The 12454-nt window shown below is 53.3% G+C and overlaps 1 protein-coding gene across 1 annotated transcript in view; it reads right to left on the reverse strand.

The window, feature by feature from the left end:
* Nucleotides 1–125: 125 nt before the first annotated feature.
* The window catches only part of LOC122383228 (clavesin-2-like), a 30255-nt gene continuing 17926 nt past the window's right edge, over nt 126–12454 (reverse strand). Inside the window, exons 3-6 of the mRNA XM_043369438.1 lie at nt 5182–5341; nt 2419–2674; nt 1870–2080; nt 126–1461 (exon numbers count right to left, since the gene is read on the reverse strand). Coding sequence (XP_043225373.1) covers nt 1319–1461; nt 1870–2080; nt 2419–2674; nt 5182–5341 — 770 coding nt within the window. The 3' untranslated portion in view covers nt 126–1318. The remainder of the gene's footprint in view (nt 1462–1869; nt 2081–2418; nt 2675–5181; nt 5342–12454) is intronic.

Here is a 12454-nt window from a genome sequence, read left to right on the forward strand (position 1 = left end):
AATGTTTGTGTCGAGGATGGATGGCCGGGAGGTTGTGGCGCTTTTAGTGCGTGATTCGAACTTCTTGATGTGTGAATCCAAAGGAGAATCGCCGATACGTAACAGCTTATCCTTCACAACATATCTGATATCGGTACATTTATATTTGAGCTACACTTGTACATTGTACTACACCCCAAAAACACTGGACTACGCACTGTTCCCCCACGCTAACAGTTACCCGTCACACTCTCCGAGCACAAACTGTGATACTGAATACTGATCCATTCCGTCCACGGTCTAATGGCGATCACAGCAGTTACATCCGCCGTGGCATGGCAAGCGGTTCGCGACACACTGCACGGTAAAGCTATTTTACCTTGGCGCGCGGTGGGAGAGGTCGGTCCCACTCTGAACTATGAGCCATAAATAGTTGTCCTCGCGTCTGGTTAGTGTTAGTTAATGTCACATTGCTTTATCACCCTCACTGTGCGGTTATTTAGACAAACGTCGCATTGTTGCGCTCGAGTTCATGCCCAACGCACACCCTGTCCCAATAGATATGGGACTGTAGGGTCAATACAGTGTCCAGCGCGCCCCTAACGGAGCGCGGCAGAGGCGGTAATACGTTCTCGGTGTCCACACACACTCAGGGCCCAGGTCGTATCGGGTAGAACCGATCAGAGTCCACCTGGCAACCCTTCACTGCTCGTGGGGCAAGTGGCGACAGGCGGTCGAACGGTGACAGAGCAGTGATGTAATGAGACATCTGTCGCACTGAACTGGGCATCCCGCCTGTCGTGTGAGGCAGATCGAACGGCAGGGCGTTGAGCACGACAGCCTTCCCGTTCCCGGCGTATTTGACACCGATGACGACACAGTTTCACCTGACGACATCTGACACACACTGGCTCTGGTACTGACACCCCGACACTGACACTCCCGGTACTGACACTGAAACCCCGACACTGACACTGACACACGTTTTGTTTGTCGCCGGACGCTGTTTGGAGATCGTTCCACCACAGCCGGGTGAGGTCGTTTGTCGTCGGCTCGGCTGGTGAGACCGCCCGGCGGCTTCAACACGGATCCCGGCACCAGCCCCGGCGCCTCGCCGGCCGCTGTCCCATAGGGACAGACTCGGACGAACCGCTCCCTCCGGGTGGCCCCCAGCGCCTCCCGTGGAGGGCCAGCTCGTCCGACGGTCCAGCGCCTGGCTAATCTGTCCTCTCGACTGGCGCGGCAGTCTCATAGCCACTCCAGCCTCCCGGCGCGGAGGCCAGCCCGCAGTGCTGCCGCTGCCGCCCCGCCCCGACTCGGCCGTCCCCCAGCCGGGCAGCTAGTCTATGTCGAGCTCGGCCAGCGAGCAGTGCAGGCCGGCGGCGGTCGACACGCAGGGCTCCTCGTCCTCCGAACGGACCCGCATCTGGTCTAGCGCCAGCAGCCGCTCCCGACTCGTCTCCAGCTCCTTCTTCCAGGCGGCTGTGGGGAGACAGACGGGAGGGAGGTTACATGGGTGCACTGGAGACAGACTGAGAGGGTGGTCATGCGGATGTAGAGGGATGGGAGGAGGCGAAGTGGCGTGATCGCTGACCCGAGGTGCGGACGCGGTACGACGGAAACTGGTTGACACATGGATGTGATATCGTATCAGGTGACGTTTAAAAATTGCGAAGATAGACTTATCGTGCACAAATTGTCCCGTAAAAATCCGTTTCAAAACGTTCCTTCTCAAATATCTGCACACAGAAAACATTGTGACTGTCAACCACATCCAATCGAACCGAAAATATATACTACGCACAACACCAAGACACTCCACCCCGAACATCAATGGTCGATTTCTACCCCCTCCCACCGCAGCATCCTCCCCCCTCCCCTTATACACACCGATCATCTCCTCCATGGGCGTCTCGCCGCCGTACTCCTTGGGCAGGATCTTGACGGGCAGCGAGCGCTGCAGCTTGTCCACATTGCTGTAGATGATGAAACGCGAGCGCAGCTTCTCGGCGATCAGGCCCTTGACGAACTCGAGCACCGTGTGGATCAGTGTGTGTACGTTGACAAAGTTGATCTGCTGGTGGCGCATCGGCATGGCACTCTGTGGACGAATGAGAGGCTCAGTAAGTGCGTTGAATGGAGCCAGGGGTTTATGGGACAACATAATATATATATCATAAATATGCAACCACACAGGGCTCTGAGCTGTTCTTGCAAAAGGTTCAACCAACAGTCTTTGCATCTGCCTAACTTACAAAAGGTTCAACCAACTGTCTTCACACCTGCCTACTCTGTCAGATGCCTCGCATTTCCTTAGTTTCTCCACTCCGTTCCTAGCCTCCTGCCACCCGTCTCCCCACTCTCGCCCCTCCCTTCATCCGTTCGTCACCCTTTCCTCTCCCTCTCACCCGTCGCCTTTCAAATCCAGCGGTTACTCACCTCACAGCAGGCGATCATATGCGACACCTGGCTGGGCGACCACATGAGCACGTGCGAGAAGCCGATGCCCTTCTGGTCGTAGAGGTAGGTGAAGCCGCGGATCTGGTTCTCCTCGTCCTCTAGCAGCGTCTCGAACGTCATCAGGTTGGTCCTGATGACCTGCTCGGGCGTGTGTCGCGCCGGGTCGACCCGGGAGCCGCGGGAGACCACCACCCGCCGGCCGGCACTGTCCCGCTCCGGCAGAACGAACATGTACCTGAGGAGGGAGGAGATAGGTCAGCAACGGTGACGGTCAGAGAGGTCAGTGACGGCCAGTGCACCGCCAGCATGTTGGCAAGCCGGAGTGCTGTGTGTGCCGCTAAACTGATAGCAGTTCGGCGAGAGGCAAGAGCTTCTTTGGACGATACCACTCTCTATGTACGCCTCGATACATGGAAGGATAAAGCAGGGTTATGTTGGCTGCCGCTTACCTGCTGAGTGCTGGTGATAGGGTGACCGTTTGGCTACCGAAACCCACAACTGTGATACGCGCTCCCTTTTTCACATCCCGAGCTGCGAAACGGAATCACAATATGCTCGTTGCTCATCAGTGCGGCATTTGTTGCAATACTTCCGGGCTCCCTCTTCAATGATGACGGCACTAAAGACCAACGATGGAATCATAACCGTAGTCCGTAACCCCAAACACCAGACTGTAACCCCAAACACCAGACCAGCCAATTGTGGTCTGATTCACGCCACGCCGACTGTGCACTCCATGCACCGCTACTGAGCGTTGCCTGTCACTCTGTCTCAGCCCTCGGAGACACTGCCCGGTCACGGGTCAGGGGTCACGAAGTCAGGGCCGGGGCGACACCGATGGAGCGCGTGCCAAACGGTTACCCCCCGCGGGGGCCTCCGTTCCATGAGGTCCGTTATCTCCCAGCACCGGAGCGCTATTGGGTAACCGGCGGCGGCCGTGACCGTCGCGTGGGGGGGGGGCTGAGGGGGGGGGCTGACGCAAGCGGTCCCCGAGCCGACATCCATTGTTTACCGAGGCACGGGGGCAAGCCGGCCCCACAAATCAACGCCACGCCGCTTGGGTGCTCGTGCTCTAATGGTGTAGTTGTGGCTACTGTTTGTTGAGGCGTGTCTGAGAAAAGTGTTAATGAAAACACCACACTGAAGGGTAGAAATACCAAGACCAATCCATCAACCAGTGATTTACTCCGTTCTCCGTGAAGACACGCGACGGCAAGGCAGTCGTGACACGTGTGGTTTACGCTCGATCAAATCCTGGAGACTGAACTAAACCTACACTCATATTTCGAGTCATTTATCGGTCAAGGTGAAACCCAACGCCTGGAAACCCCAATCGTCATGAGGTGATGACACAATTCCCTACCAATTACCTACACGTCACAGAACCATGCGGAGTCGCGTAGCTCAGCCTTAGCCCTTAGGTCAGCGAAGGCAGTCGCTGCCGGCGGAGCCACTCCGCCTCCATCGGAAGTGGACGAGATAAACAACCGTTATCGGGCCAAATCGAGCACACAGCTGGGCCACTTCCAGGCCAAAGCACGGCGGCGCGCCCAGCACCAGCCGCTGAAAACGCCTAGCGTGCCCACCGTCGACCGTGGTCGGACGGGCAGGCGCTCCGAGGAGACGACGGGCAAGTGGGTCGGCCAGTACGGACGAGCGGCGCGGTGGGCGAGCGGTGGGCGGGACGGAGACTGGGTGGGAGGGAGTGGAAGAGGCCGGGCGGGGAGGTGGGTGGGACTGGGGAGTGCTAGAGGATAGGTTGGGAGTGGTCAGCAGGAGGTAATGCAAGACGGGGCCGAGCGGGAGGGAGTGTGAGAGGCAGGACGGGGAGCTGGATATGTCTGAGCTGGGTTTTCTGAATGGTGCGTGGACACTGGACACATGGGGCAAAGGACACTGGACACTTATCAGGGGGTCAGAATCCAGGAGCCAGAAACGTAGAAACATCAAGACCGTTGACTTCAGATCGGCACAAATAAGACCGGACCAGAGACAGACAATTCAACCGTCCCGTTATCGTCACAGACGTCTCATCCGTTGAGCTCCGAGGGTGCTCTGGGATAGTCAACAGCCGCCTCCGATCTGGTATGTGGAGCGAACGGTCGGCTTACGCTGCTCACTATCGTGTCTGGATCCGGGATAGAGCTCCAGATCCGCCCTCTGGCGACATCGCGAGCGGCACGGTACACTCGGAAAGGGGCGCGATCGCATTAGATGAGTGGAGCTACTATCGGGGTTTGATGAGGTGACGGGAAGGGAGGGATCGGGGTCGACACGCACCCCCCAGAGACGACTACAGGCAGTGTGTCACTGGGTTATCACAAGGAGCATCTCCCACTAAACGCACCGCTGGGTATACCGCTACTGCAGCAGCAGGCAGAGACAGCAAACAAAAGCTGCTGAGCCGGTCCCGTTAGTGGAGGGCGGGGCATTGTTTGTCTGTTTGTTGGTCAGTGTTGTCGCCCCTCATTTAAGCCGTCCACCTGTTTAGATGAACAATGAATAGCAAACGGTGTGGGAGAGCGATAGAAGCTTATCCCGTTTCAACCAGCTTTTTGCGTAGCAATGTGCGGCCCTCGAACAAAGCACACGTTACTCGTTACCAGTTTCCAAATTAGCAATTTTAAAGATCATCAGAATGAGAGCTGTAGCGTTCCCGGGGCGATCCCACTGACTCGTGCACCCCCATCCACCGCTACCCTCCGGCAAACCGTCCCCATAGCGTCAAAGGCACGCACTCACCCGCGTGAGACGAGGTCGTTGATGGCCGGGTCCTGGATGTCGAGCCGGTGGAAGTAGCGCGGCTCCTTCTGCCGCATCTTCAGGTACTTCATCAGCACCGCCTGCGCCTCCGGCATCCGGAACTTCTTCATCCGCAGGAACCGCAGCAAAAAGTTGGCATCTGGGGCGGAACGGAGCAGTCAGCACACCCGCACATTAGAAGAGGGAGGGGAGGGGGGGGGGGCGGAAACGGTGCACGCGAAGGTCGTTTTTGCTCGCGGACCGGTGTGTTGTACGCAGTTTTTGTTGAAGGTCAAAGCTCGCTGTGTTTCGGTTGCGTGTGGGGTAACCGGCAATCTGACCCCCTTTGGATGGCACAATGAACTCGCATGGCGGCCATTATTATGGACGGAGGTCATGTAGATGTGCGGCTTGAATGCAAGCTAGTGAAGACGGCCGAAATAGCTGGTAGCTTAGAGCATGTAATAGACTGCATGGAACATTTCACCCGAGAGAATACCGGTCGTTTTATGAAGGAGACACAAAATTATGGATATCGTAATGTAACCGTCCGTAAACGTAAATTTCTTTAAACACAGCGCACCTGCAAATTTCGTCGTCAACATGTGTGAATAACGAAACAACGGCGAGTATCAAGTGGCGTTATTTGGCTTCGGTGCACACGAGACAGTAAATGCGAATGTAATAAAGTGAGGTTTCCAGAGAGACGTGGCGAGACAGATAAACGATGTTCTATAGAGAACGAGTGAAAGAAGAAAAAGGCAAGAGAAAACGAAGGAGAAGGGAAACTGCGCTCCGTGACCCACCTCTGGCCACGGATGCTGACACATTCCGGGACTTTATGTCGCCGGCGATGAAAGGAGGGAATACTAGCCGGCTTCAGACGAAAGGAATCCAATAATAAGCCATGACGCGGGAGAATTCCTACGGCTGCTCCCGATTTTTTCCCGGGAGGAGCTTGTGAAACGTTCCGAGTTAACAACAGGCTGCGCATTGGAACACAAAAGGGAGAAAGACGAGTGCTTTCAATCGCTCCGAACTTAAGTTCGGTAACCTTGTAATAGCAGTTATCACATCCCTTCTCGCATACAGAATAATAGGCGAGGGCAGTGCCAGACTTTCTTAGCTCTCCTTCAACCTCCATCGATTTGAGCGAGCCCGTCTATATGACGGACAGAAGACGCAGATCCAGCTGCCAGTAACTCGCTGCACCAATTTATTCCTTCGACTTTATACTGCAGCTGCGACCGTGCTGCGCATTGCTACCAATGACCCCGCAATTACGTGTTTGATCCGCAGGGCGTTGCCCGCCTGACGGCTATTCAACCATGAGGCAGGGCTGACCAAAGACTGTGTTCAAAAGATTGTCATTTACACAGTAAGGAAGGGACGGGCCAACAGACAAACGTTTATGAGCACGTAAGAGAAGGCATTATCCCCTAACGCATCCACAGCCCAGTTCACCACCGCCGCATATGCAGCATGTCGTTCGGAAAAGAAGTATCAACTATCCAGCTGACCGCCCGTCACATCCGTCTCTAAGAGACGCTCCGCTCCCAGGGCCGACCTTGGTCCCATCTGCGCCGATTGCCGCCGGTACCCGCTGCTGGCGGACCCTCTCAATCCACCCGTCTGTCTCTACGCCTCCGTATCACCCGCCTACCAACTGTTCTCGCCTTCGACAGCCGCCTATGGCGAGATAACGGCTCCGGCTGTGACATAATTGACGGCATGGCTGCACGCGTCGGGAGCGGAGTGTCGAGCCGCGTCACGGCTAGTGCGACAGGTGGTCGGTGACGACTGACCCACCCGGGCACCAGTCGACTCCAACCGACGCTGGGAAGGTCAGCGCTGCTTGCGCAAGTGATAGAAATAGCTGGTCACTTTGGGCTATTAGTAATACGTTCAAGCTGTTCAAACTTTTGCACGGTAACCGAGTTTTTATGAGTTTCAGCTGAAAGAAGTTCTAAGGTCGCCGTTCTTAGCGAAGTTCTATGCAACACATTCCGGCGAACTGTTTGAACAACGGTAATACATTTTCATCAGGCGTAATGCAAGTATATGCTGTAACATTTAATGGATAGCATGTAATGTTATAAACGAACGACAGACTGGATTGCATCACGGTAGGCCCGCCGTTCCGCTCCATTAGGCCATGGGAGACTGCACGGGGCTCTGCCGTCTGGGCCAAACTGAGCGAAAGTGCACTGCCGCAGACTGGAGCGTGCGAGTTACCGTCACGCTGACCAGAAGCAAGTGGTAGCAGCGTGAGCAAACGATTAAAACGACAATAAGGCCACTCGCCACCAATGCAGGCGTGCAGGAATAATCAACAAACAAGGCGAAAGCCCACCGCGGAAGGTGCAACTTTCGACGGTGCGCCAATAGGCGGTAGTTTCGTTTTACTCGTCTCCGTCTGCAGTTTGCAGGTGGCATATCCTGCGAGAGTTTCACAGCCGTCAGCCACGGCTTCTTGCAGGGATAGTTTTATTGAAATCACGACAATGACGTGAAAGTGGTCTATCATCTGCTGCAATGGGGGCTATTTAACTGATGTATATGGTCTATTCCGAGGTATATGAGTTCCCGTGAGAAAACACTGCGCATAACCCTTACATCTTTTCCGAAACATCTCATTTATCCGTGAAAACGTAAAATGACCCACCAGGCCAGCCGACGTGACGCATCCTCGACCGAGCGCTCACCGAAACTCCAGACGGCCATGTCGGAGACGCGCGGCCACTGCTGACATGTTTTGTCAATGAATACCCTACCGTCGCTAGCTCGGGAGTAGCTACACACGTTTTTCGGGTCACAGGCTTCTCTCTGGGACGATAAAAACAGCCATAAGTGGTGTTTGTGCCGGCATTAGAAACCAGGCCGGAAAGTGATGAACATTAGAAAACGCCGCGCCCGGCGCCCCGGCGGAAGGTGCGTGCGTGGTGCGTGTAACAGCCAGTTACTATGGCGCTTACATGGGAATGGTGGCAGGTGACGAACGGTGTCTCCATGTCACTGCTTTTGTCGGCGTGCCTTGATCGTCAAGTCCATGGGAATTGGGAACCGGACGTATGTGTCGCTTGTCTCGTTGGAACTTTTATGATGGAACTACCTACAACTTTTAATTGCACCGTCTACAACTACGCCAAGAATAAAGACATGAAAGTCGAAGCAATTACATGGAGGTCAACAAACTATTATTTTATCATGAGAAGCATGTAGCCCTACATCTCTAAATGTTGCTGAGTTTTATCCGGGGCGGTAAAACATGAGGAATTTCAAGTTGAGTATTGCGGCCTTCAATGAAAGGAACGACGACATGCTGCCATGTGAACTGTGGACGTGCTTAGGGACCACATGACCAATAAAACATCCCGTTGGTAAGCACAATAAATAAGTTGGGCTACATGTAAAACGATGTGTGATTACTGCACCAGTAGACTTAGAAAACAACGCCTATTCTCTGGACGTACCGACTTTCATAAGCACACCTCCCAACTCCCCCTCGATCAATATTCCAGACGGTATTTCCCTCATCTCTCGGCGCCTGCTGCAACAGTTGCCGGCAGGGTGGGGGCGGGGGCCGGCACGGGCGGGGGCTGAGACGGGGGGGCTGTCTGACCCCGCCGGGAGGTCAGGCACGATCCAGGTCACGGCGTTCGTTGCACCGACCGGCGGCCGCTGTCTGGGGGTCAGCGCCGCGGGGCACGGCAACAGTCTGACCCTGAGCTGCGCACGGCGCGCCCCACGGGCGGGCTCGGGCTGAATGATGGGGGGGGGGGGGAGTGGGGCAGTGGGTGTGGCTGCGGGTCATGAGCAGCTTATGCTCCGATTCTTCCACTGAAGCTCTCGAAAAGAGCTCGGTAAGGGGAAGTCGATTTTTATGGAACCGTGTGACAGGCACACATGAATGGACGGAATTTCTGATACAATGACTGAATCATAAAAAGGATTGCTAATTTCTATAAATACTTCATTTCATTAGAAGTAGGCACGCAAAATAGCCGCTTATGACACGATACACCCATGCATTCGCAGAATCTTTGAACCAAACGTTTACCGCAAGCAGTCTGCTGGAACCATCGCGCCATGTCCAGTGCCCACAGTGCGTCTCACCCACAGGTGTTTGGCCAACCGGCGCACAGTGTGGCCAAACACCAGTTTAGCGCGAATTTAATCCCAGCGCTGCTCGGATCCGTTGAAAGTGGTTCCTTGGTTTCAAAATTGACACTTAAACCTATGTGAGACCTTTTACGATGCATTATAAACGCTTGCTGACATAATATGGCATAGTTCCGCCTCTAAAAGTAAGGAGAACTAGCTTATGACGGGTGATGTGCTTACCAGGGCTGTGAGTGTGAAGTCGATGGGGTTACTCCGATTGCGACTACGGCTTTCAAAAGTCAATTTCAACTCTGACTCCGGACAAAATTGACGACTACGATCGACTCGGACTCCGACTCCGCAGTCATGGCAAGTCCACGCAGTCGATTGATTTTCGGTGACTCAGACTACGAGTCTTGGTCCGGATTCCAAAATCGATTCCGATTCTGACTCTGACTGGGGTCAGAACTGTTGACTCCGAACGACTCCGACTCTGATTACGAAATCCTGGAATTTAACCGCAAATAAGAGTCATAAAATTGTGGGTCCCAGTAATGATGGGCATGTTAGGAGGAGGAATCGTTTACGATATTCCCATCATTCCTCTGGTAAATTCTTATGATTGTCCAAAGTTTGCTTGAAAAAATCAACATCTAATTATGTTTCTGTGTGAATGTTCCTGGTGAAGCACATGAATCGGTAGACAGTTGCTGAAATACACGGACCGATAGGACTGAACCTCAGCAATGGGAGTAAAAACACAGACTTACACCATTGCACCTTCATGTCATTAACCCTCGCCCGCATTGGTGTTTTGCTAGCCGCGAACGTAGGTCGGGTCAGGTCAGGTCAGGTCAACCAGTAGACGTCCTGCCGGGTATTCATGGTTAATAGATGTCAACCGCCACTGACAGCTTCGTTGCATGTTACGAGAGCACCAAAATTTCTTCCTAAATGCTCAAATGGTTACTAAATTCGAAATCAACTCCAAAAACTAGCCTGGAAGCATGTAAAACTAAAAAAAGGTGAACCGAGGTCATCAAAGGTCTTTGAACTGACTTGACCTTCAAGTGATCTTGACACCGACCATAATGCATGGGACCAACATCATAATATCACATGTTTAGACGCCTGAAACCACGAAAAGACTGCAAACGCGCGGCTAATGCAAGCAAACATACGCCGAATCGCGATTCCGGCCAAACATGGTCTCGAGAAATAGGTCACAGGTCAAAGGTCATTGGGGTCAGGGTCGTGAAATTTTAAGGGTAGGTGTAAAACTGATAAACTCGAGGGTACTGAAAGTTTCGTCGCGATCGGCCGCTTTTTACGCGAGCTTTTTGCGAAAAACCGAGAGGGGTCCGTTCGACCCCCACCCTCACCCCCTATATGGGCGAGGGTTAAAAAAAATACCAAGATTTATTCATTGGAGACCGTATTCAGCAATATAACAAGTCAGAAATACAGCGGTTGACCCATCCACGTGACGTTACGGAACCGCCGCCGCCGCGCGCCCTTATACCTCCCCGGGCGGGCCAACCCGATACGTTCAAAGCTGAGCCAAAGGCCGGGGGGCAGGTTGGGGCAGGGTTTCTTGAATGGATCATGTCCAGAAAAGTGTGGCGAATCTTCTAATGGTAGTTTGGCGTGGAGTTTTTTGGCCATTTTCTTATATCTCTACGTTTTTACGATGGACAGTGTTTTCAGGGGATGTCTGAAAAGGTAATTTTAAAATGAGCATAACTCATCCGTTAGTCCAAGGATACCTATATAATCCGGGTATACTATCAAATATAGGCTCAGTAGTCATATGCCACTCCATTTATTTCCAAACCTCTCCGACAATTACGCCAAAATGTGTTGTAAACGTGACGCGGGTTTTCGACGATTTCAGCACAGCCGGGACCGGCATTGCGTATGTCCACTTGAGCTAGCTTTTTGGACACCGATAGGAAGACATTACACCAAAGTATTGTGATATCGACATTCGACATACTTTGGAAAATTTCCTATCGACTGATAGGTATAAAAAGTCAAAATTCCAAAATTCGTTTTTTTTTTATTTAATTCGCGCTAATCTGGCGTTTGGCCACACTGTGCGGCGTGGGTAAACGCCCCTCCCCGCCCCATCCGGTGTTTACCCATCGCCACGCAACTCTGACCTTGATGACGTCACGCCGTCCCTTTACGAGCGGGCGGGCCTTGGCTGGAGGCGCCGCCAGACGAGTCGAGACGGCGCCCCGGGGCCTGCCAGGGGCGGCGCCAGGGTGCGGGAGATGAGGGGATCCCGACGGAGGGGGTGACAGCAAATCAAAGAGATTAAACGGGATCAATTTGCAGTTTTGTTCTTATTAGCATAATGTATTGGTGTTTGGTACTCGAGGGTAGCCAGGTGGTCGAAGTCCTGGCTCCGCCACTGCGGTCGGCCGGCTCGTTCAGACGGCGGAGGCCGGCAAACACATGAGACGGGGTCATGGCCTCCGGAGCTCCCCTAATTGAGGGGAGGGGATGGGAAGTTCACATGAGGACATGCTGGACGTTACAACACGCAGTGGTCTACCCAGAGAGTCGGAGTAGGGACATAGCAATCTAAGACCGCAAGTCATGGTGCGCAAAATATTGTTGAAACAAGTGCCGACGATATTGTTATTGTTGATGAATGATGGCTATTATTAGTCAAACTATAACCAGGCTGTCCAAGCGTCAAATAATGGAATACCACAGACCATGCGAAAAAATGTGCAGGTTGAAAACAGTATTATGCATTCACTTTCTATTTGAGCTTGTTCGTTCAATGCCTCTCACCCCTTCATCACGCTTTCAACGACTTCATATTCATGACAAATGCAATATGCATGCTGCATTTCGCAGCAGCCAGACTAAGTCAAGCGTAACGTTTCTCGGGAAGCCGTGAAACAAGAGTCAATATTGAAACAGCGGCGGTAACCCCGGAAACGTTTCACTCTCTACGAAGAAATAAAGGCTCAAATCAATGACAAATCTCGGTACTGTTTGAGCAAACATGACCATTGACCAATGACCATGACACCATTGGATGAGATGTTGTAGGTTCCTCAACGAGTAGACCAGGGCTGAAAGGTTGGTCATATTTCGACAGCGATGTTCTCCGGCCTCGCTGGCACGTCCGCGATTCCACGCATCATCCGAT

The sequence above is a fragment of the Amphibalanus amphitrite genome, unplaced genomic scaffold, assembly GCF_019059575.1.
Source record: "Amphibalanus amphitrite isolate SeventyFive unplaced genomic scaffold, NRLGWU_Aamphi_draft 000158F_arrow, whole genome shotgun sequence".
NCBI classification, from domain to species: domain Eukaryota; kingdom Metazoa; phylum Arthropoda; class Thecostraca; order Balanomorpha; family Balanidae; genus Amphibalanus; species Amphibalanus amphitrite.